Below are 23,038 nucleotides of genomic sequence, written 5' to 3'. Positions count from 1 at the left end.
ACAGTATACTATCCGTTAATTTTTCTCTGTAGCTTAAACTTACACAATGATATTTGTCATTGTAAGAGTTGCTTATACAACCCCCTGTATGTCACTGTTTAAAGAGTTGGGTTTAGAAAGGGAAATAATTAAAACACGTTGGATAAAAGAAACAATAACGCAGTTTATAATCATTTAAAGTGTCTTGCTCTTAAAAGGCTGTGGTTAGTGACCCAAATGATCACATCCCTCAAGTCCTCCATCTCAGACACCCAGGTACTGATCCTGAGTTTGTTGAACTCAGCACTATGCTGTTTGCTGTTTTGTAGGGTGTGAGTAGGGAATAGCCCATTTCTCCCCAGGCAGAGTTTTGTATTTGTAATAAAGAGACTAGTCCCATTCTTGTTTGTTAAAACTGCCCAAGTTCCCAGATTCCTGAATTGCTTCAGCCTCACTAGCAGGATCTGAGCACACCATCCTGTGAAAAACAGCTTTTTATTGAGAATAAACCCTTTTAGTCTTAAGAGGAAGTATCTTGGGTTCCGACATAGCTTGAAGTTGTTACCTGGGCAGTGTTACAGACCATAACTTAATGTTGTCAAGGTAACAGGCCCCACCCCCCTCCGCGGCCCGCCCCACCCACAAACTCTGCGCACAGCCGGTGCTCGCCCCGCCCCTGGTCGGAAGCCGCGGCTCTAATACCAAAAGCCCTTTCACACAGAGCCGGAAGTTGGAGAGCGCGGAGACGAGGTCCCCGAGCGGCGCCTAAGCTTCCTTCTAGAGTAAGTTTGCAGAGCTCGCCACCCCTCCAATCCCCACCTCCGCCCCCCTCACTCGTCCTCATGGTGTGGGAATTGCCAGCGACCTGAAAACCCTGGTACCCAGTACGCGGCCCCGAATAAACGCTGCCGCTGCCGTTGCGGCCCAGTTATTTTTTCGTTTGGGTTTTAAGTGTTACTGAGGCGGTTTCTGCCCTCGGTCCGCGTAGGCACCGCCTCTGACGACATTTTCCTGCTTAAAACCCTTTTTTAACCTTTGGCCTTGCGAAGTAAAGCCCTCTCTCGCGAGTTGGAGTCGCGCCCGCCGCGTCGTCTTCTCGACCGCTAGAGGCAGAGCCCAGATAGGCCGCGCGCCCTCTCCCCGGTCCCGGGATTCCGGAGAGCCCGCCCCGCTCCTGAGGCCCCTCCCTCCCAGCCCGTCTGTCCTCGAGTCTCCTGAGGCCGGCCCTTCTGCCCCGCAGCAGGCCCCTTTCCTGTCAGCCCGTCTCCTCACCCCGCGTAGGGTAGGTGACCTGGGCCAGCCATGTGACAGCCAGTGCTGTTCCATGCCCAATTCAGCTCGGTCGGAAAAGGTGATCTTCCGGTCCGGGGGCGTCTCGTTCTGTGGCCCACTCAGTAAATTCAGGAGGCAGGAGGATCCGGAGAAGCAGAGTCAGAAGGACTGAGAGAAATAACTGAAACTGAGGAGAAAAGCATCAGGGAGAACCAATAGGAAAACTGAGAATGGCTGCTGCTGCTCCTGCTCCTGCTAAGTCGCTTCAGTCCTGTCCAACCCTGTGCGACCCCATAGTCGGCAGCCCACCAGGCTCCCCCATCCCTGGGATTCTCCAGGCAAGAACACTGGAGTGGGTTGCCATTTCCTTCTCCAATGCATGAAAAGGGAAAGTGAAGTCGCTCAGTCGTGTCCGACTCTTAGCGACCCCATGGACTGTAGCCTACCAGGCTCCTCCGTCCATGGGATTTTCCAGGCAAGAGTACTAGAGTGGGTTGCCATTGCCTTCTCCGTGAGAATGGCTGAGGGATTTGCAAAGGGATAGTCAAGTCAAAGAGGTTAAGCCTTGAAAATAGCCAAGTGAGTAAAATAGAGAAGTATTAATAAATTAGAAAGCCAGATCTCCAGGGATTGGAAAACAGCATAGGGAGAACTGCCCTGTATCAGTGATGGGAGCAGGGAGGCGAAGGGCGATGAGGGACATCAGACGTGGAGAGTCCCTAACTGGGTTTTGGCCGGGTTTGAGTCCAGGCCTCTTGGGTTACAGTCCCGAGTTATGTTTTCACCGGTTCGAGTCCCGCCACAAGAGTTCTCGTCTCAATCTGAGGTGGCCAGTTTCATGGTGCGGGCAGAGAAAGAGGTAAGGAGCAGAGGAAGAAAGGGGCTGGAAGGAAGCATAACCACATGGCCTACCAGAGAGTGGGGAGGAAGGGAGAGTCACAGCGAGAGAAGGGGAGTAATCTGGAGCGCAGAGAGGGAGCGGAAATGGGGGAAGAAAGAGGCAGACATAGGTATGGATTTTTGAAAGACTAAGGAAGGTTGGAGAGAGAGAGCGTTTCGAGGGGGAACGAATTGCAGCAGCCTGGAACAGGACACGTGTGAGGGAGGAAATAGGACAGGAACAACAGGAGAGCAGAGGGGGAGAAAAAGAGACACGGAGACCCAGATGAAATAGGGAGATCGGTGAACAGAGGGGTAAGCTCGATCCAGGTGTGGCCAGTTGTTTGGATACAGATGATTTTTTTAGTTATACAGAGGAGGCTGAGAATTTAAAAACTCCTGTCTATAAGGCTTGTGTCTTTTTTTATTACTTGTGGCAGATGACTTTCATTTGCAAACCCTGTTGAGCCTGGGGCAGTGGCTTGATTCACTGAGTTGTGAGTGACTCCCTTCCCTTGTCCTATCATGAGATAGAGGTCAGGGAAGAAGAGACCTGGGGCAAGAAATGACTCACTCTAGAGTGTCACTCTGTGGTAGTTTTTTTTTTTTAATTAATTTTTTGGCTGTGCTGTCTTCAGTTCTGTGCCGTGGGCTCAGGAGTTGAGGCTCCCAGGTTCTAAAGCACAGGCTCAGTAGTTGTGCACAGGCTTAGTTGCTTGTACTTGTGGGATCTTCCTGAACCAGGGATAGAACCCATGTCCCCTGCATTGTCAGGCAGATTCTTATCTACTGTATCATTGTTGGGTAGCGTTTTTAAAGGAACCCTTTTTTTTTTTTTTTTTTAAACGGATTCACATTTTCTCCTTTCTTTATGGTGCTTTTTGTAGCTTGGAATAGGTCTTAATTCATTCAGTTTCTGTAATCATTTTTAACTTCAGAAATAAGCTTTTTTAGTTTCCAGTATTCTACTCGTATCATCCTTTTCTAAATATGATTATTCTCCACATTTTTTTAAACTTTGACACCAGATTTTTAGATTAAAAATAATTCACAGTTTTTTGTTTCAACTATTTTTCAGATTCATTCCTTGCCTGAGTGCTTTCTTCCCTTCATCTCATAAATTTGAAATTTTCTTTGGTAAGTAGTAAATCATCTTAGACTATTTTGTGCCATACATAGCAAAAATGTCACCTCATTTATCAGTTCTAATGAGGTAGATGAACCTAGAGCCTATTATACAGAGTGAAATAAGTCAGGAAGAGAAAGAGAAATACTGTATATTAATGCATATATATGGAATTTAGAAAGATGGTACCAGTGACCCTACATGCAGGGCAACAAAGGGAGACACAGATGTAAAGAACAGACTTTTGGACTCAGTGGGAGAAGGTGAGGGTGGGATGATTTGAGAGAATAGCATTGAAACATGTAAATTACCATATGTAAAATAGAATGATCAGTGCAAGCTTGATGCACGAAGCAGGGCACCCAAAGCCAGTGCTCTGGAACAACCCAGAGAGATCTGGTAAGGAGGGAGGTGGAAGAGGGTTCAGAATGGGGGGCTGCTGCTGCTGCTAAGTCATGTCAGTCGTGTCCGATTCTGTGCAACCCCATAGACGGCAGCCCAATAGGCTCCTCTGACCTTGGGATTCTCCAGGCAAGAATACTGGAGTGGGTTGCTGTTTCCTTCTCCAATGCATGAAGGTGAAAAGGGAAAGTGAAGTCGCTCAGTCGTGTCCGACTCTTAGACTCTTAGCGACGCCATGGACTGCAGCCTACCAGGCTCCACCATCCATGTGATTTCCAGGCAAGAGTACTGGAGTGGGGTGCCATTATAGTCAGTAGCAGTCTGTTAATGAAGGAAAGGAATGTTTTAAAACTCAAAATGGCACCAGGCCCCTCGTCCATAGAATGCATTTTGGGATAATCTTGGCACCAGATGATTCATCCCAGGCCATAAAATGATTAACTTGAATCTTGTAGAAGGGCAGATTACCATAAAAATAGTTTTGTGTACATAGATTAGGGGAATAGTATCTGAGTACAACATACTGGTTTGTGAAGTAGGTTCTGAGCCATTAGGCAGAACCAACTTGAAGACAGTCTGGGGTAAATGCATAGTCCATTAACATAGCTTAAGACAAACATTTCCATAAGAAAAATGCATTGGTTAACTCAAGGTTTGAGAATAGTTAACTTCAGGTGAAACCAGGTGTCATTATGGCAACACAGTATTTTAAGAGAAACCTCCTTTTAAGTTTGTATAGAGAAGGAAAAAAATACCGCTAGTTTGTTTCCTCCTGCCACTTAAGAGAGATAAAAATGTCTGACACTTGCAGCCTATTTCCTACATTTGGAGACCCCTGGCCTTCCTGCCTGTTATCGTCTCATTGCCCCCTTTTCTTTTAGAAGAATTATGTTGCCTAGGGAAAAGGGGCATCGTTCTCATTCCATAACTGCTTTCGAGCTGACAAGGGGCATTGTCCCTAAATTGGTGAGGCAACATATTCTCCTAACCCTCATACCAAAGATGTTTGATCCAGGGGCCCCAAATAGTAGTTGGAAGAAGCTGCAGCAGTAGCACGAGTTTGAGCAACTATTGCAGGAAGGGGGACCCCTGCCAGGGCCCGAAACTGGGCTCTTGTCTAACACTCGGAAATGAATTGTCCGAGGAGACACGTGTGCTGATAAAGCAAGAGATTTTATTGGGAAAGGGCACCCGTGTGGAGACCAGTAGGGTAAGGGAACCCAGGAGAACGTCTGTACCATGTGGCTTGCAGTCTGGGGTTTTATGGTGATGAGATTAGTTTCCGGGTGGTCTTTAGCCAATCATTCTAATTCAGAGTCTTTCCTGGTGGCGCACACATCCCTCAGCCAAGATGAATGCTAGCGAGAGGGATTCTGTGAAGTGGACAGACACTCCATGTCTCCTTTCGACCTTTCCCGAACTCTTCAGGTTGGTGGTGGCTCATTAGTTCCATATTCCTTATCAGGATCTCCTGTCATAAAACAACTCATGCAAATGGTTACTATGGTGCCTGGCCAGGGTGGGCGGTTTCAATCAGTGTGCTTCCCCTAACACAACCATTTGTCACTTAAAAGCTTTCATGCAACTAGAAACAAATCCAGTTACACAGTTACAGATGCAGGGAGCAAACAGCAAAAACAAAACAATCAGAATTATTGTAAGTAAGATAGTTTTCCACCATGGGGCACTAGTTAACATCTCCCAAAATGAGGCAATTGAGGCTTCAGGAATATCCATAGCCCCAGTCATCTTGTTCATGTGTTTAGTAAAATGAGTAACATTAGTGCTCATATCAGGTATATATGTACAGCATTGGGTATGAATAATGGCACAAGTTCCTCCTTGCGCAGCTGTCAGAATATCTAAAGCCAATCTGTTTTGTAAAACCACCTTTCCAATTAGTGCTTGTTCAGCATTAAGAGCTGAAATAGCTTTTTGAGAATCTTATAATGCTTGTTGAGTAAAGTTAGTCAAAGCATCCACTCGTAGCATAACATCTGTAGTTCCCAAAGAGGGAACAAAGACTTCAGCCAAATAATCATACCAGTGAAATACAGACCTTGACCACCGAGTTTTAAGGTGGTGTAAATTAGCAGGCTTTTCTGGAAGCTCTGAAAATACAAAGCCGTGAGTAAAGGCTAGACCCAGGATGCATCACCCTATCCAACCAGGGGGAAGCCATGCCCATAGGTAAGAGCCACATATCCAATAGGTCAAGCCAGCTGACTGAGATATCCAGTCCCAATTAGTGCCTGGCCAGACAAAGGAAGGACCTGAATTGGGGTTGGAAAACACAGGAATGATTACATTGCATATTTCCTGAGGCAAAAATCCCAGTTGTTTCCAATCATTGTAATTAAGTTGTTGGCTAACTTTTGGGGATGGCTCTGTTTGTTCCCAGCATATAGGGGCAGTAGATACTAGACGTCCTTTTTCAGGAGTTAGCCATATAACCTCATCCCATATTTGATAAAAGTCAGGTAAAAAACCATTAGATCCAGACCCATTTACCTTATGTGTAGTGCAATAGTCATTAAACCGAGACAATGTGTAATCAAAATTAAAAGTCACGTTATGTCCATAGTTAAAGTAAAAAGTGTTGCACCAGTCCATTTTAGGGTTAGTAGATGTCATCAGATGAAGAAGAGGCATCACATATGATTGTTGTCAAAGGTATTCACAGACTTTGAGAAAGTCTTTTTCTTGAAGTGGAGATGTCCACCACAGGAAGCCTTTCACTGATGAAGAGGGGCGTGCTCCGCAGACCCAGCAGTTAGACCAATTGTGGAATGCAGCGTAGGGGTGAGCCCAGGACAGGAAGGCATTGTCTTGAGGATCAAACGGCACACTCAGGATTTTTGGAGTCAGCAGAAGTAGGCTCATATAGATTACAGGCCTATCTGAAAAGTACAAAGTCAGAGCATAGAAAGTAAAGACATAAAATGAAGTCACTTAGTTCTGGTCAGGGTGCCATCTCTTAACTCAAGTGTGATGTACCCACGAATCAATTCCTGGCACTTTGACAGCTGTGGGAGAAGAAAGAATAACCTGGTAAGGGCCTTCCCAGAGGGGCTCGAGGGATGGGCCCCCAGATCCCAATGTTTTTATGAGGACCTGGGTTCCTGGCTCAAATAGAGGCTTGCTTGACTCAGAGCCTGGGTCAGGAGTCGTCTCCCAGAGTTCTGTTAATGTCTATTGAAAAGCTGAGAGCTGAGTTACATAACTAGTTAATTCCAAGGCTTCAGGGTCTATAACGATGTCTGTGCACAAGAAAGGCCTTCCATAAATAGATTCAAAGGGGGACAGTCCCTCCTTTTTGGCGGCAGTTTGAGCCCTCACTAAAGCTATGGGTAGGACTTCAATCCAATTGTCCTGCATCTCTTGAGTTAATTTGCACAGATGTGTTTTGATAATGTCATTAGCTTTTTCAACCTTTCCTGAAGATTGGGGTCTCCCAATCTTCATTTATCAGTGTAAGTGATATTCTATTTCTAGAGCTTTAGATACCCCCTGAGGTACAGCAGCTTTAAATGCAGAGCCATTGTCACTCTGAAGGCTCCGTGGCAGCCCAAACCTGGGGATAATTTCATGGATTAAAATCAGTATAACTTCCTTAGCCTGCTCACTACGACAGCGAAAAGCCTCAGTCCATCCAGTAAAAGTATCTACCCAAACTTGTAAGCAAGAATATCAATTAGCTTTAGGCATAAGAGTGAAATCAATTTCCCAGCCCTCTCCAGGATACTTTCCACTTCGTTGTAATCCAGATATTGCTAGGTTCTCAGTCTTTGGGTTATTTTTCTGACAAACCTCACACGTTTTGATATGTTCTTTAAAGTTTTCATTACGTTTTTACTTTCAAACAAACGCAAAGCCATTTGGTAAGTACTCTCTGCACCCAAATGAAAACTCTGGTGTAAACCCTCAAGAATTTTCCATTGAGCATTTTCAGGAATTATTAATCGTCCATCCTCGGACTGTAACCATCCGTTATCTGTAATCTTAGTTCCTCTTTTCTCATATCTTTCTAATTCTTCCTCAGTATATTGTGGTTTTTCCTGTTCCATAGACCTGTCCAGATCAAAGACCTCTGCAGTGAAGGGGTTTCCTAAAGTGCTGCTTTTCTGGCTTGGCAGTCAGCCAGCTGATTACCTTCAGCTGCTTTACTCCCATCCCTGCTGTGCCCTTTGCAATGCATAACAGCTTCTTCTTTAGGACAATATATAGCAGTTAAAAGTCTCTGGATCTCTCTGAAGTGCATAATAGATTCTCCTGTTGCTGTTTTAAACTTTCTTTCCATACTGCAGCATGAGCATGTAAAGTCAAAGAAGCATACTTAGAATCCATGTAGATATTTACTCGCTACCCTTTGCTTAACTCTACAGCTCAGGTCAGAGCCACAAGCTCTGCTAACTGAGCACTGGTTCCCTGGGAGAGAGATTTTGTTTCTGAAACCTATTCAGCAGTCACCAAGGCATAACCTACTTTATGCTTTCCATCCCAAACAAAAGAGCTGCCATCTGTAAATATTTCCATGTCAGGATTGTCTAATGAGGTGTCCATTAGATCCTCCCAAGCTGCATAGTTTAAAGTTAGAAATTGGGAACAATCATGATCAGGTGTTTCATTTTCCTTCTCAGGAAGGAAAGTGGCAGGATTTAAATTTCCACAAACTTTCAGCTTAGTTACTGGTCCTTCTAACAACAATGACTGATATTTAAGAAGTCTACTGTCTGTCATCCAAATAGTAACCTTAGACTTTAAGATTCCACTCACATCATGAGAAGTCAGTACAGTAAGATTTTGTCCATTAATTATTTTTAAAGCTTCAGGTGCTAATAAAGCTGCTGCCCCAATTACTCTTAGGCAGTGGGGCCACCCACATAAAATTACATCTGATTTTCTGCTTAGATAAGCAATAGGTTGCTGGTGTGGGCCTCGGGCTTGTGTCAAAATTCCCAAGGCCATACCTTTTCTTTCAGTGACAAACAAATTAAATCCTGACCCTGTGGGAAAGCTCAAACCGGGAACTTGCAGGAGGGCAGTCTGAAGAACCTTAAAAGCCTTTTGAGTATCTGGAGACCAAACCAGTTTGTCTGTTGGGGCCTGCTGAGTTTCAGCTCTAAGTTTATATAAAGGTCGGGCAAGTTCCCCATAACCTGGAATCCAAATATGACAGTAGTCTGTGATTCCCAGAAATCTTCTCAATTGTCTTAAAGTCATAGGTAGGGGATGATTTAGTATGGGTTTAATTTTCTCAGGGTCTATGGCCCTAGTCCCTTCTGATATGATTAGGCCCAGATATGTAAGCGATTGTTGACAAAGCTGAGCCTTTTCTCGTGATACCTTATAACTGCAGCCTGCCAGAAAGTTTAAGAAATCTTCTGAGGCTCCTGAACAAGCTTCCTCTGTCTCAGCACAGAGCAAAATATCATCTACATATTGTAACACCACCACTTCGAAGCTATTAAAGTTTTGTAGATCCTGTGACAAACGTTGTCCAAATAAGTGAGGACTGTCACGAAATCCCTGGGGCAAAACTGTCCAGGTTAATGGAGAAGCTGGCTGCATAGGGTCTTCAAAGGCAAATAAAAATTGACTTTTCTCTGCCAAAGGCACAGAATAGAAAGCATCTTTCAAATCAATTACTGAGAAATATTTGGCTCATTCAGGAATTTCAGACAATAGAGTATAAGGATTAGGCACCACGGGGTGTAAAGGAACTACAGCCTCATTTATTATTCATAAATCTTGAACTAGTCTCCATTTACCATTTGATTTCTTTATACCCCAAATAGGAGTGTTGCATGGACTGTTACAGGGAACTAATAGTCCCTGCTCCTTTAAATTTTCGATGATGGGTTTTAACCCTTCCTTCATTTCAGGTTTCAGTGGATACTGCTTCTTATGTGGAAATAAGTGTGGGTTTTTGAGCTTGACAACTACAGGAATAGCATTTTGTGCTCGACCCACAGATTTTCCATCAGCCCATACTCTAGGATTTATATTTTGTTCAACTAAAGGGAGAGAAAGGGAGGGCTCCATATTTATGAAAACAGAGGCATGGACCTTGTTCAGTATCAGTTCAGTTCAGTCGCTCAGTCGTATCCGACTCTTTGTGACCCCATGAATCGCAGCACGCCAGGCCTTCCTGTCCATCACAAACTCCTGGAGTTCACTCAGACTCATATCCATCGAGTCAGTGATGACATCCAGCCATCTCATCCTCTGTCGTCCCCTTCTCCTCCTGCCCCCAATCCCTCCCAGCATCAGAGTCTTTTCCAATGAGTCAACTCTTCGCATGAGGTGGCCAAAGTACTGGACTTTCAGCTTTAGCATCATTCTTTCCAAAGAAATCCCAGGGCTGATCTCCTTCAGAATGGACTGGTTGGATCTCCTTGCAGTCCAAGGCACTCTCAAGAGTCTTCTCCAACACCATAGTTCAAAAGCATCAATTCTTTGGCCCTCAGCCTTCTTCATAGTCCAACTCTCACATCCATACATGACCACTGGAAAAACCATAGCCTTGACTAGACAGACCTTTCTTGGCAAAGTAATGTCTCTGCTTTTGAATATGCTGTCTACGTTGGACATAACTTTCCTTCCAAGGAGTAAACGTCTTAATTTCATGGCTGCAGTCACCATCTGCAGTGATTTTGGAGCCCAAAAAAATAAAGTCCGACACTGTTTCCACTGTTTCCCCATCTATTTCCCATGAAGTGATGGGACCAGATGCCATGATCTTCGTTTTCTCAATGTTGAGCTTTAAGCCAACTTTTTCACTCTCCACTTTAACTTTCATCAAGAGGCTTTTGAGTTCCTCTTCACTTTCTGCCATAAGGGTGGTGTCATCTGCATATCTGAGGTTATTGATACTTCTCCCAGCAATCTTGAGTCCAGCTTGTGCTTCTTCCAGCCTAGCGTTTCTCATGATGTACTCTGCATATAAGTTAAATAAGCAAGGTGACAATATACAGCCTTGACGTACTCCTTTTCCTATTTGGAAACAGTCTGTTGTTCCATGTCCACTTCTAACTGTTGCTTCCTGACCTGCATACAGATTTCTTAAGAGGCAGGTCAGGTGGTCTGGTATTCCCATCTCTTTCAGAATTTTCCACAGTTTCTTGTGATGCACACAGTCAAAGGCTTTGGCGTAGTCAATAAAGCAGAAATAGATATTTTTCTGAAACTCTTGCTTTTTCGATGATCCAGCATATGTTGGCAATTTGATCTCTAGTTCCTCTGCCTTTTTTAAAACCAGCTTGAACATCAGGAAGTTCGCAGTTCACATATTGCTGAAGCCTGGATTGGAGAATTTTGAGCATTACTTTATTAGCATGTGAGATGAGTGCAATTGTGTGGTAGTTTGAGCATTCTTTTGCATTGTCTTTCTTTGGGATTGGAATGAAAACTGATCAGTATATTCCTCCCCAAAAGGGGTGACGGGGACTCTGGCACAATCAGAAACTCGTGTGAAAATAGCACAGAATCTCAGTTACAGCGTAAAGAATAACTGAAATAATACCCTTTGGCTCGTTGAGACAGTCCCATTATGGAAGCGAATCGGGAGGGAAGTGGGCCATGGGCTTCAGTAAGCACGGAGTAACTTGCCCCAGTATCTAAAAGGAAATCGACGGATTGGCCCCCCACAGTTATTAATACTTGGGGTTCCTCAGGTGTAATTAGAACAGGAGCTTGTGTGGGGACCCCTGGGCACCTTCAGTCCTGATTGTCTTGAGAGTCTGACCCCAGGTGTCATTATGACAACACAGTATTTTAAGAGAAACCTCCTTTTAAGTTTGTATAGAGAAGGAAAAGAATATCGCTAGTTTGTTTCCTCCTGCCACTTAAGAGAGATAAAAATGTCTGACACTTGCAGCCTATTTCCTCCCTTTGGAGACCCAGTTTGTTTTCCTCCTGCCGCTTAAAAGAGATAAAAATGTGTCACACTTGCAGCCTTTTTCCTCCATTTGGAGACCCCCTGGCCTTCCTGCCTGTTACCCTCTCAACATCGTGTAATAAAACAGACATATTTTCAACTGTGGTTTTACCAAAGACATGAAATATGTGTAAGTTGTTATGTTTGCACACACAAATGGATATTTCTGTTCTCAGCTCTTTACCAGAGAATAATGGAGGTATGACATTAGATTTTATGAAATTAAAGGCATTTCTTTGAGAAATGGGAAAATAAAAGAACATTTAACATGATAAAACTAACAAAATAAAATGCTTCTACCGGAGTCCAGCTCCAGCAGCCAGGGATTCAACCTGAAGGGGTGAGCGGTGTCAGCGCGAACCGAGACAGCCTCTCACTTTTCTTGGACTGCCTATTTATTTCAAGCTTATGCTTCTCTTTTATACTTTTAAAAAAATATTAGGTCAGGGGGTTGACATATTCAGTTCCCCCTGACCCAGATTTGTTATCTCCATAAATCATTGTTGCCCCTCAAAAGGAGTTCTTGCCTCAGCAATTCTCTTATTTACTTCTCTGGTGTCCTTGTGAATACTTTGTAACTCATGCTAATGTCTGGGCTGCATACCACATTCCTCAGTTTATTTCTTATCTTTCTAAGTCCTGTTTGCCCCTAGTATCCTTGCTCACTATTTCTTAGAAAGGGCTTCTAGCTATTAATATCTCTAAAGTCCCTAATCTCTATAATTTATAGTAGAATATGCTAAGATTACAACATTCCTTAAATCTTTAGCTCTAACTATTTTAAATATTCGTAAGCCCTAAATTCAGCAAACTCCTTTGCCAAAAACACTTTCCTTACAAATAGGCTTCAGATAGCAATCCCTCCCATGACCTCAAGCTGCGGCTTGTGTGCTCACCCTGGAACACTCGTAAAAGTCCTTGAACAAATGTCAGTGATTAACTTTATGAATTATTCGCTGAGCACAGCTGCAGAAGGCTTTGTGCCTTCTCATGCAGTACTCTTGCCTGGAAAATCCATGGACAGAGGAGCCTGGTAGGCTGCAGTCCATGGGGTCGCTAAGAGTCGGACATGACTGAGCGACGTCACTTTCACTTTCATGCATTGGAGAAGAAAATGGCAACCCACTCCAGTATTCTTGCCTGGAGAATCCCAGGGATGGCGGAGCCTGGTGGGCTGCCATCTATGGGGTTGCACAGAGTCAGACACGACTGAAGCGACTTAGCATTAGCATGCTCCTCTCAAGACCAGTAAGCACCTTAATGTTCTTTTCAGTCTACTCAGCCGAGGAAAGGAAAAAGCAAGTCAGAATCACAAAACCTAACCTCTTCATCCTGGTTCCGTGCCTGCGGGACAAAGAAAAGGGGTTGGGGCCGTGCCTCCATTTTGTCAGTAATGCCTAACGCGGCTCCCAACATGCTTCATTCTTTCCTTTCAAAAAAAGAAAAAAAAACACCTAGTTTAACTGGTTAGTCTAGTGGTCTGTTTTCTGCATTTTCTATGATCAGTGAAAAAAAAAAAGTGAGCTGTGTGATGATATGAAGATGTTTCCCTCGGGTCCCTTTTATACTTTTCTGTGCAAATGAGGAAGGATGGGCTGGATTGACCTGGAACCTTCCAACAGAGCCTCTCTATTCATAATGAAAAAGATTGCTCAGATCCTATTTCTAAGCTGACCCGTTACACTGTTTTTTGTACCAGTGGATATATATTTGCAATTCTGTATTTTTAAAATATTTTACTGCAGTCTTATAATAAAGAATTACCTGCTTGGTATCACTTTGACCCAATCTTGAAAGAAAAGTTTGCTTTGCTCAGATACGTGACAGATGTTCCTGGTCTTAAATGGGATGGGCAGTAAGGACTAACTTGGCCCCCTTGCCCTTCAGCCTCCCATTTCATTATTCAGTTATACCCAGTTGTCTTCACTCAGCTCAGACCTTCTCATAAACGGCTTCTCTCTGGGCCTGAGGGAGCCCACTTGTAACATGGAGATGAGAGACTAGACTGGAAACTCTGAGCGTGAGCAACACTGACCCCTGAAATGATTAGCCAAATTGGCTGTGTGTCTGTGTGTGGCAGTTCTGGGTTGGAGGGAGTTTCTGGTGGTAATTAGAATTTTAAATAGATCCCAGTCTTCCCTCAATGAAAAACGAAAAGGAAAACTGTAGGATGGAGGCAGGATCACAGGCTCAGAATTAGATGACTTCTATGAATAAGGCTAAGTCTGAAGGGAGATTTTTTTTTTTTTTTTGTACGTCCTGACATTCAGACCTCCACTGGCTTTCATTTGTTCTTGGGACAAAAGCTTACTCCTTGCTGTGGCTCCACAACCCTCTGTCAAGCTCAGGGCCCTGTCAGTGTCTCCAGCCTCATCCTGGGAGCTGACCCTTTGCTCATGCTTCAGCCTGTCTTGGTCTCATTTACCTTTTCTCTGTTTCCAAATATCAAAACAATTTCTGTCTGACATCATAGTTCCTTTTCTCACCTTCAGGTCACCCTGGCTCAGGCCCTTTGTCACCCTTCAAGTCTAGGCTCATAGAGGTCTCCCCATCCCCTGCTAACAGTCTCTCTCATGTTACTCAGGTTTATTGCCTCTGTATCAGTTGCCATCAGGAGAAATTAATGCCCTTCTTCAAAGGTTATTTTGAGTCCTTCCTCGTTCCCCTCTTTTTAGGGCTCATAGTTTTCCTCTTCTTCCCAGCGTGGCTGCAGTACCTGATACTGGAAATGTCTTTAGATGACTGGACTATGGGTTGGGCTGAATAATCCTCAGGGAAGACCGAGAGAACAGGGCAGGTGATGAAGATGTTTCCCATGTTCTGGACATTTCAGTTGTAATTGATCTTTACCCCATGTGATTACTTAATTACTCAAAAGAAGGGTCAAGAAATATAGGAAATTCTGAAAAGCCTGACAGAACTCGTGTCCTCAAGCAGTGAGCTAAGATATCCCCATGTTTAGTCTGCTGGGTTTAGTCCTCTGCAGCCCCCAGATCTAAGCTCTGTCCATCCAGGGACCAGTCACCATCGTGGACAGCAGCTTTGCCATCTAGGAGTTCATGTGCTCAGTGTCAGCGATTGTGATTCAGTGTGCTAAGGATGAACAGAAATCCAAAACCTAATGGGGCAGGAAGGAGACACTGCCCCCCCCCCCCCCCCGCACCCCACAAGAGGTAGAATAATTTCCAAGTAGGTGTGGGTGGAGAAAACAGGAGATAATGAGACCTGGAGATCCTTGCTTTGAGACTTCCTCATCACAAATGCCTTTGTACGTGGACTCCATAATGTCCCCAGGTGGTGGCAGACTTTCCTAGGGGGACCAGTGTCTTGATTTTCATACTGCACGTGCAGTGTCCTTTGTGTGGTAGCTCGTGGGCACTCCTCTTGTGATCCCCTTTGCCAAGAAACCCTGGTGTGCTTTAGTCTTGCTTAGTCCAGTCATGCAGGGAGGAGAGGTAGACAAATGGGGAAAGCGGAGGGAGCCTAGTGGGGTCTGCAGGAGGCTTGTGGCAGTACTTGGGGCATCAAGGTGAGCCCAGTGAATGGAGCGTGCGCCCATCCCAAGTGTAGTTGCAGGGACAAGGCGGGTGTGGATCTGTTGGAAAAGAATGTCTCAGTTCAGGCTGGAGAACCTGGGAGCGGGTTTGTTGGAGAGCCCACATGGAATGGTTTGAGGTTCCAATGCTTAGCTCGTGTTCCCAGGACAGCAGTGCTGAGGCTGACACTTGGCTGCAGAGGTTTGATTTGACAACTCGTGACCACACATGAGCACCAATGAAGGATGTGGAATTCAGCCAAGAGAAGTCTTTTCCACTGTTAGAACTGTGGCCTGGGCTGAGCCCGCAGGCACCTGTGGGCGCAGGAGGATGGGAGCCTTGGGCTTGAGGGGCTGGGTCTAGCAGGTGCCCCCAGCATCCACTCCACTCCCTGGCTTTTATTGGCTCTTTTAGCAGGCAGGCACCATAGAGTAACAGGGAAAATCTCAGGTCATTTTTTGCATCAACTTTGTTATCATTGTGTACTTGGGGTTGCCGGTGAAGAAAGGTTCATGTGCATTTGGGAAGATACCAAGAGAATCTGGAGTGTTTCCTTGGAAGATGCTGAGGTCTCAGTAGGCCATGTGCATCATTGGAATGATCCGTCTTTTTCATAGTCTGGAGATTTCGGTGTTTGACCTGGATCACTCACTGTAAATGAAAATATGGTGTCTTGTGTCTGTGGATCCTTGGGTGTCCTCTTTTGTATTTTGCCTTATGCATGAGTTATCAGGGCTTGGAATGCTTTGTGTTTGTATAAGAGGGTTTGAGGCTCATTGTGGGCTCTGTGGACACTCTGTTGGATACCATGAAAGTTTGTAAGTTTGTTTGAGTCCCTCTGGGAAAATAGGATTACTAAGGTTAAGATCACAGAATGCTTGATATAAGGTGGTCCTGCTCGGTAGGGATCTCTGGGCCCAACCTGAGAAGAGTCATAAAGTCCTGTGATGTAGGGGAGGATGGCTCCAAAAAATCAGAGGTCAGCGATGCCACAGTGATCTGCAGCCTGGAGGCTTGTCCTCTAGAAGATGCAGCTGCAACTGTCTTGCTGCCAGGCTGTGTTCTCTGTTATCCACTACTGTCCCTCCCCAAATAAGCACACATACAGGCACAGTACAGGAAACACGGAATCTTAACTGCACTGTTGGTGGTAATGTAAATGGTACTGCTATGTGCGAAAATAAAATGGAAGTTCCTTAACAAATTAATATAGAACAGGCCTACAGTCTGTCAAACCCATTTCTGACAGATATCCAAAGGAAAAGCAATCAGTTTTTCAGGGATATGTCCACAGTCCCATGAGTGTGACTGGATTTGCAGTAGCCAAGGCATAGACACAACCCAGATGTCTCTTGACAAAAGAATAGGTAATAAAAGTGTGGTATGGAAGTATTTATTATATACTGTATATTCATGAACTATTTTTTCTCTGTATATAAATATAAAAATCAAGGATCCTGAATTTATGCCAGAATGAATGAACCTAGGGAACATTATACCAAGTTAAATAAGCCCCACAAAGGAGGACAGACACTATGTAGAAACTAGAATTGTCAAACTCATAGAGCCATCGAGTAATAAGGCTGTTACCAGGAGCTGAGTGGAAGGCGAAATGGGGCACTAGTAGTCAAAGAGTAGAGATTTTCAGTTGTAAAATAAGTAAGTTCTGGGGATCTGAGGTACTGCATGCTGCCTGTAGTGTTTCTATATCCTTGAAATTCACCCAGAGAGAAATAATACAGTTTACTCATAGGTGGACGTGTAACTTACTCAAGTATAATAATTATTCAGTGTATAAGTCTATGACAGGATCACTTTGTACACAGTACATTTATACCATTTTTGTTAGTTACACCTTAGTAAGGCTGGGAAAGAAAAAGAGAGTTGGGGGGTGCTTTTCTCCTCTGAATTGTGCTCAGTCCAGGCTTCACGTTTCATTGATGACGCATTTTGCATACACATGTGCCGGAATCCAGCTCCAGCCGCCAGGGAATAAGCCTGAAGAGATGAGCAGTGTCGGCGGAGAATGATGCAGCCTCTGACTCAAGGTACGGGACTGCATGTTTATTTCAAGCTTCAGGTTCTCTTTTATACTTTGACAAAAGCATTAGGTCAGAGGTTTGGCATTTTCAGTTTCCCCTCACCCAGATTTATTGTCTCCATAAAACATTGTTGCCCTTCAAACAGAGTTTCTGCTTCAGTGATTCTCTCAGAATCCTGTTTACTTTAACTTGTGATTACATTGTAACTCATGCTTATGTCTGGGCTGCATACCACATTCCTCAGTTTATTTCTTATTTTTGTAAAATCCTGTTTGCCCCTAGCATCCTAAGCTCACTATCTCCTGAAATGGCTTCTAGCTATTAATATCTCTGAAATTCCTAATCTCTATAAACTATAGTAAAATATGCTAGCACTACAACATTCCTTAAATTTTTAGCTTCTAACTATTCTTAATTATTCCTAAACCCTACATTCAGCAAACTTCCTTTGCCATAAACATTTCCCTCACAAATAGGTCTCAGATGACAATCCTTCCCATGGCCTCAAGCTGTGGCCTACGTGCTCATCCTGGAACACTCTTTGTAAAGATCCTTGAGCAAATGTCAATGGTTAACTTTATGGCTTCTTCTCTGGGCACAACTGCAGAAGGCTTTGTGCCTTCTCATCCTCCTCTCAAGGACAATAAGCACCTTAACATTCTTTTCAGTCAACTTAACCGAGGAAATGAAAAAACAAGTCAGAATCACAAGACCTAACTCCTTCATCCCAGGTCCATGCCTGCTGGACAAGGAGAGAGCGTTGGGGCCTTACCTCCATTTTGTCAGTAATGCCTAATGTGGCTCCCGACACACATGTTTTGTACCCTCTGACCAGAGATTCCCCTTCAGGTAGTTTGTGTTGGTCCACAGCTTGAGAATGTTTAAGATGCCCCAGTTGATTCCAGTCTAGATCCCTCACTGAGCATCAGGACTCTGAGTCCTCCCAGTCCTGAGGGCTGAGATCTGGGCTGAGGAGGGGATGCTCTGTTCTGAGTGGGGATGGATCAGGGCCTGCTGTGTGACCTGAAGGAGATTGCCTGGTCAGCGGAGGTGCCTCCTGCTGCTGTGTACATGAGGCCTCACCAGGAGGGGAGTGTGATCTGAGGGAAAGTGTGGGAAAGTCCCATGGTGGTCTCTCTGTGGGAGCTGACTATCCTGAGTCCCTCCTGAGACAGTGGCCACAGGGGACTGTCTGTTCTTCATGGAGAGGGCTTCGCTGTGTGTGTGGTTGGGGCTCAGGAAGGGGATGTGTTGACTCTAAGCATTAAACAGCATGTTTTAAACTTTCATGATAGACCTCTGAGGACTCGTGTTGCCTGAGGAAGCCCTGAAGTTAAGGAAGAGGAAAGAAAAGGAGTGAGGCATGGCTCTTTCTCAGGTAAGATCATATTTAGTGTGTCCTTCCTGAAATGCCCTTTTCTGGACTCGCTAATTGTGTCTGACTCTGGAGTGTCCTGTGTGACTCCTGTACACGCACACTCACCCAGGGCCTTCCCTCAGGCCCTGTGGTCTCCACTTAGATCCCGTCTCCCCATGACCCGGTGACCTGGCCCTTGTGAGGAGGCTCCCCTGGGCAGCATCCTGGGCAGGGCTTCTCACCCACGGGTTGGAGACGGGGTCTCAGTGCTGTTGGGCAGCAGGGATTGCTTAGGGCCTATCTGGATGTGCTGTCTGCTGTCAACCAGGGTAAGGAAACTGCATGTGGAAGTCAAGTGTTAGTATGCACAATAGCCGGTCATATCTGGGAATCAGATCAATTGAGCCTGTCCTTTCCCTTTTGTGTATCTTGACATCCTTGTGAATATACTTTACATATACACAAAAAATTATGTCTAAGTACTGTGTTCTGTTCAGTTGGTTTATTTGTCTGTTTTTATACCAGTACCACATCACGTTGATTACCTTGTAATAAGTGTTGAAATACAAAGACCTCCATCTTCCTTCTTCAAGAGTTTTGCTGTTTGCTCTTTGAATAGTTCTATGACTTTCAGCATGTTTTATTCTGCTTCTATAAAGATTGTCATGGCAGTTTTGATAATGAATTAATTGGTTGATTGATCCTTTGTGTGGTTGTTAAAGAATCTTTTTTCATATAGCATGTTTGTTTTGTAATCTTTATGATTTTTACTGAATAAACTTTGTCTTGTGGGAAAGAAGATAAATTTACTTCTTTTTCAATTTGGGGACCTTTGAATTCTTTTTCTCATCTAATTGCTGTAAGGGTTTCAGTGCTTTGTTGAATTGTAGTGCAGGGTGTGCGTCCTTGCCTTCTTCTTGACCTCAGAGGAAAAGCTTTCATTCTTTCCCCATTGTTGTGTTCTTTTCGTAATGGCGTTTATTATGTTGATGTTGGTATAATGTATGGTTTGTAGTTTGTTGAGTGTTCCATCTTGAAAGGTTGTCAAAGTTTTGTCGAATGGTTTTTCCTGCATCGAGATGATCCTGTTTTTTTTCCCCTTTGATCTGTTAATGTAGTGTGTCATATTAATTGATTTTTGTATGTTGACTTCTCCTTGCCTTATATGAATAAAATCCATTTGGTTATGGTGTCAGATCTTTTTTAATTGAATTTTAATTGAAGGATAATTGCTTTACAGAAGTTGTTGTTTTATGCCAAATACCAACATGAATCAGCCATAGGTATACCTATGTCCCCTCCCTCCCATCTTCCTCCCTATCCCACCCCTGTAGGTTGTTAAAGAGCCCCTGTTTGAGTTCCCTGAGTCAGTCAACAAATTCGCATTGGCTCTCTACTTTATATATGATAATGTAAGTTTCCATGTTACTCTCTCCATACATCTCACCCTCTCCTTCCTCCCCTCCCCCCTCCGTCTGATCTCTGTGTCTGTTTCTCCAGATCTTTTTAATATGTGTTGAAGTTGGTTTGCAAGTATTTTAATTTTGCATCAGTATTCGTTAGGGGTATTGGTTTCTAGTTTTCCTTTCTTGTGTCTTTGGGAAATCAGCAAACTATTAGAATCATGCTTGCTCCATAGAATTACAGGATTAGTGGTAATTCTTTTGTAAATGTTTGGTAGAATTTGGTCCTGTATTTTTCTTAGAGGTTTCTGACTACTTTTTAAATATCTCTAGTTATAATGGGCTTCCCTGGTGACTCAAATCATAAAGAAACTGCCTGCAGTGAGGGAGACCCAGGTTCTATCCCTGGGTCGGAAGATTCCCTGGAGGAAGGAATGGCTGTCTAGTCCAGTATTCTTGTCTGGAGAAAGTCCATGGACAGAGGAGCCTTGTGGGCTACAGTCCATGAGGTCACAAAGAGTCAGACACGACTGAGTGGCTAACACTTTCACTTTCAACACTTCTCAATTTTTTTATTTCTTAATAAGTAAAATAGTTTGTACGTTTCTGAGACTTTGCCAGTATCTCCTATATTCTGTCATTATAGGCATTATTGGTCATAGTACTTCCTTATCTTTAGAAACTTTCTTTGACCTCAGTTGTAATCACTCCTGTTTCATATCTGTTTTTAGTTATTTGAATCTTTTTTTCTCTTTTCCTTAGTCTAGATGGGGGTTTTCCTATACAGTTTTTTCAAAACATCAACTCTTGGTTTGTTGATTTTTATATTTTTCTAGTTTCTGTTGTATCTCTGGTTTAATCTTTCTTATTTACATGTTTCCTTCTGCTAAACGAGTTTAGTTTGTTTTCTGTTTTCTGCTTCCTAGAGATCTAAAAATGGATTTCAGATTTCAGATCCTTTCTCTTTTTTACTGTAAGCATTTAACAGTTCAGACTTTCCTTTTAGTACAGTGTTCTCTGTGTTTTATAAATTTGTGATGTTGTCTTTTTGTTTTCATCCATGTATTTAAAAATTTGTGATTTTTTTCTTAGACCCATTTGTGGTGTAAGAATGAGCTGTTTAATGTCCACATTTGAGGAATTTTCTTTTCTTCTTGTGTTTATTTCGTTGTTGTTAGGGAAGATACTTTTCTGGTATCAGTCTCTTAAGATGGTTAATTTTGGCCTAACATGTGGTCTCTCATAGAGAATGCTTCATGTGTCCTTGAGATACATGTGTCTTATGTTTTTGTTGGGCCATGTGGTCTGTACATGCCTGTTCAATGTCTGCTTCATTTTTCTGAGATATCTAATGTTAGATGTATATATATTTTTACTTGTTACAGCTTTTTGTTAAATTGACCATTTAATCATTATACAATATTTATCTAGTTGCAGTTTTTTTTTTTTCCTTCAGTTTATTTTGTCTGATATAACAGTCTCCCCTGCTCTCTTTAGGATGTTCTGTCTTTTTCCATCCTTTCACTTTTCACCTTTCCATGTCCTCACAAACGTGAGTACTACCTGTTTCACCTCTCTGACAAACTCTGTGTCTCTTGCCCTGGGATTTTCCTCCTGTTACTTCTGGTGGCCCCTGCTCATGTGCATCGTATAGTGGTGAAAGACAGGCCTCCTGGACTGCCCCTTTCATGCCGCTGTAATTTCAGAAGGAATGTATTGAATGTTTCCTTTCATCCCAATTCCTATCATGATGTTTCTTGAGATAGTCTTGCTTAATAACTATATTTTTTTCCATATTCTTTTTTGCCATGATTTTTAATTCTCCAAGAAGTTTTTTTACTTTGCTATCGTGATAATTTTTTTTGTCATAATCTAATTTGAAATCAGTTTTATTAATGGAAAAAAAAGCAAAGAAAGTCTTTGGCTTCTGTTAATGCCTTGCTATGTAAATTAAAATGGATAAAATTGTATTTGTATCTTTGTATATGGTAATTTTATTATGAATTGAGTTCAAGTATTCTTTTTTTTTTAATGTTTTTACCAGTTTTCTTTTGGTAGCCTAGTATAGAATCCTGTTGACAAACTCAGCTGAGTACAAAGGATACATTTTTATCATCTGAAAGATGTTGAAATACGTGTAAATAAAAGGATGATATAAAATTGTCCAAAACATCTGGCAAAAGACGAATCCTCTGGTGTCAGTAAATTTTTTATAGATAAGCATGCATGCATGTGCAAGTCTGTGGTTTAGAAAGAAGACATCATGATTTAAAAACTACATATCACCTTTTTTTTTTTCAGTTGAAATTATGTTATCAGTATAATCTGTGGCCTTGGAATTTTCTAAACAATCCTGTTAGTGTTTTAAGTAGTAAATTATTAACAGTTGTGTTTCTGTATCCACGTCTATAATGACCTTTCATGCTATTCCACATTGTTCACTTTGGACTTTTTTTTTTTTTTCATATTAATACAATATTTATTTGTTTTCCTTCTGTCAAACCCTGAGCCCACCACTTTCCCCAGGCTGCCTGAGGAGTTACAGGAAAGGGAACATACAGGGCAGACAAAGGAGAAAGAACTATGGGAGGTGGAAACAGCTCCTTCGTATTGTGAAGAAGATGAGCTAGACCACCATCAGGCAAAAGAGCCCCATGGCCTTTGAGGGCCAAGCCCATGGCGTAGAAGAGCTCCTGTTTTCGGGAAGGGTTCCTGGCATAACAGTGATGAAGCTCCCGAACACAGTCCCACTTCCAGCCCTGGAGCCAGCCACCCCTGCTGTGGCAGGGAACTTGGCTGCTGTGTCAGAGTCCTTTGAAATGGCACTGGTTTGGAAGCTGTGGCTAGGAATAAGTGAGATGGTCCGGCGACCTGGGGCTGCCAAGCTGCTGTGGCTCTCATCAGTCAGTGTCTCCAGTCCTTCACCACCACTGCAGACAGTGATCACTCAACAAGGGGGAGGTTCTCCCCATCAGGGAGAGGGTAGAGACTAATTTGGCACAGGTGTCCATTTTCAAGGGATGAAGGCCCAAGGCCCGAGAGCTGCTCCCCTTGCAGAGAAGACAGAGGGGCAGGGAGGAGGCTCACCTTGGACTTCTTTCAA

The 23,038-nt window shown here is 43.4% G+C and overlaps 1 protein-coding gene across 2 annotated transcripts in view; it reads left to right on the top strand.

Moving 5' to 3' along the window:
- Positions 1–661: 661 nt before the first annotated feature.
- The window catches only part of LOC113875574 (zinc finger protein 665-like), a 58,967-nt gene continuing 36,590 nt past the window's right edge, over positions 662–23,038 (top strand). For both annotated transcript variants that reach the window (XR_003506288.1, XM_027514068.1), the window contains exons 1-4: positions 662–761; positions 3,209–3,267; positions 17,110–17,181; positions 18,471–18,553. Coding sequence is in view for 1 of the 2 variants with exons in the window: in XM_027514068.1 (XP_027369869.1) it covers positions 18,539–18,553 (15 nt within the window). In the remaining variant the exon portion in view is untranslated. The remainder of the gene's footprint in view (positions 762–3,208; positions 3,268–17,109; positions 17,182–18,470; positions 18,554–23,038) is intronic.

The sequence above is a fragment of the Bos indicus x Bos taurus genome, chromosome 18 (assembly GCF_003369695.1).
Source record: "Bos indicus x Bos taurus breed Angus x Brahman F1 hybrid chromosome 18, Bos_hybrid_MaternalHap_v2.0, whole genome shotgun sequence".
Taxonomy (NCBI): domain Eukaryota; kingdom Metazoa; phylum Chordata; class Mammalia; order Artiodactyla; family Bovidae; genus Bos; species Bos indicus x Bos taurus.
Note: the sequence above shows the minus strand (reverse complement) of the source record. Positions and strands in the feature narration are given on the sequence as shown.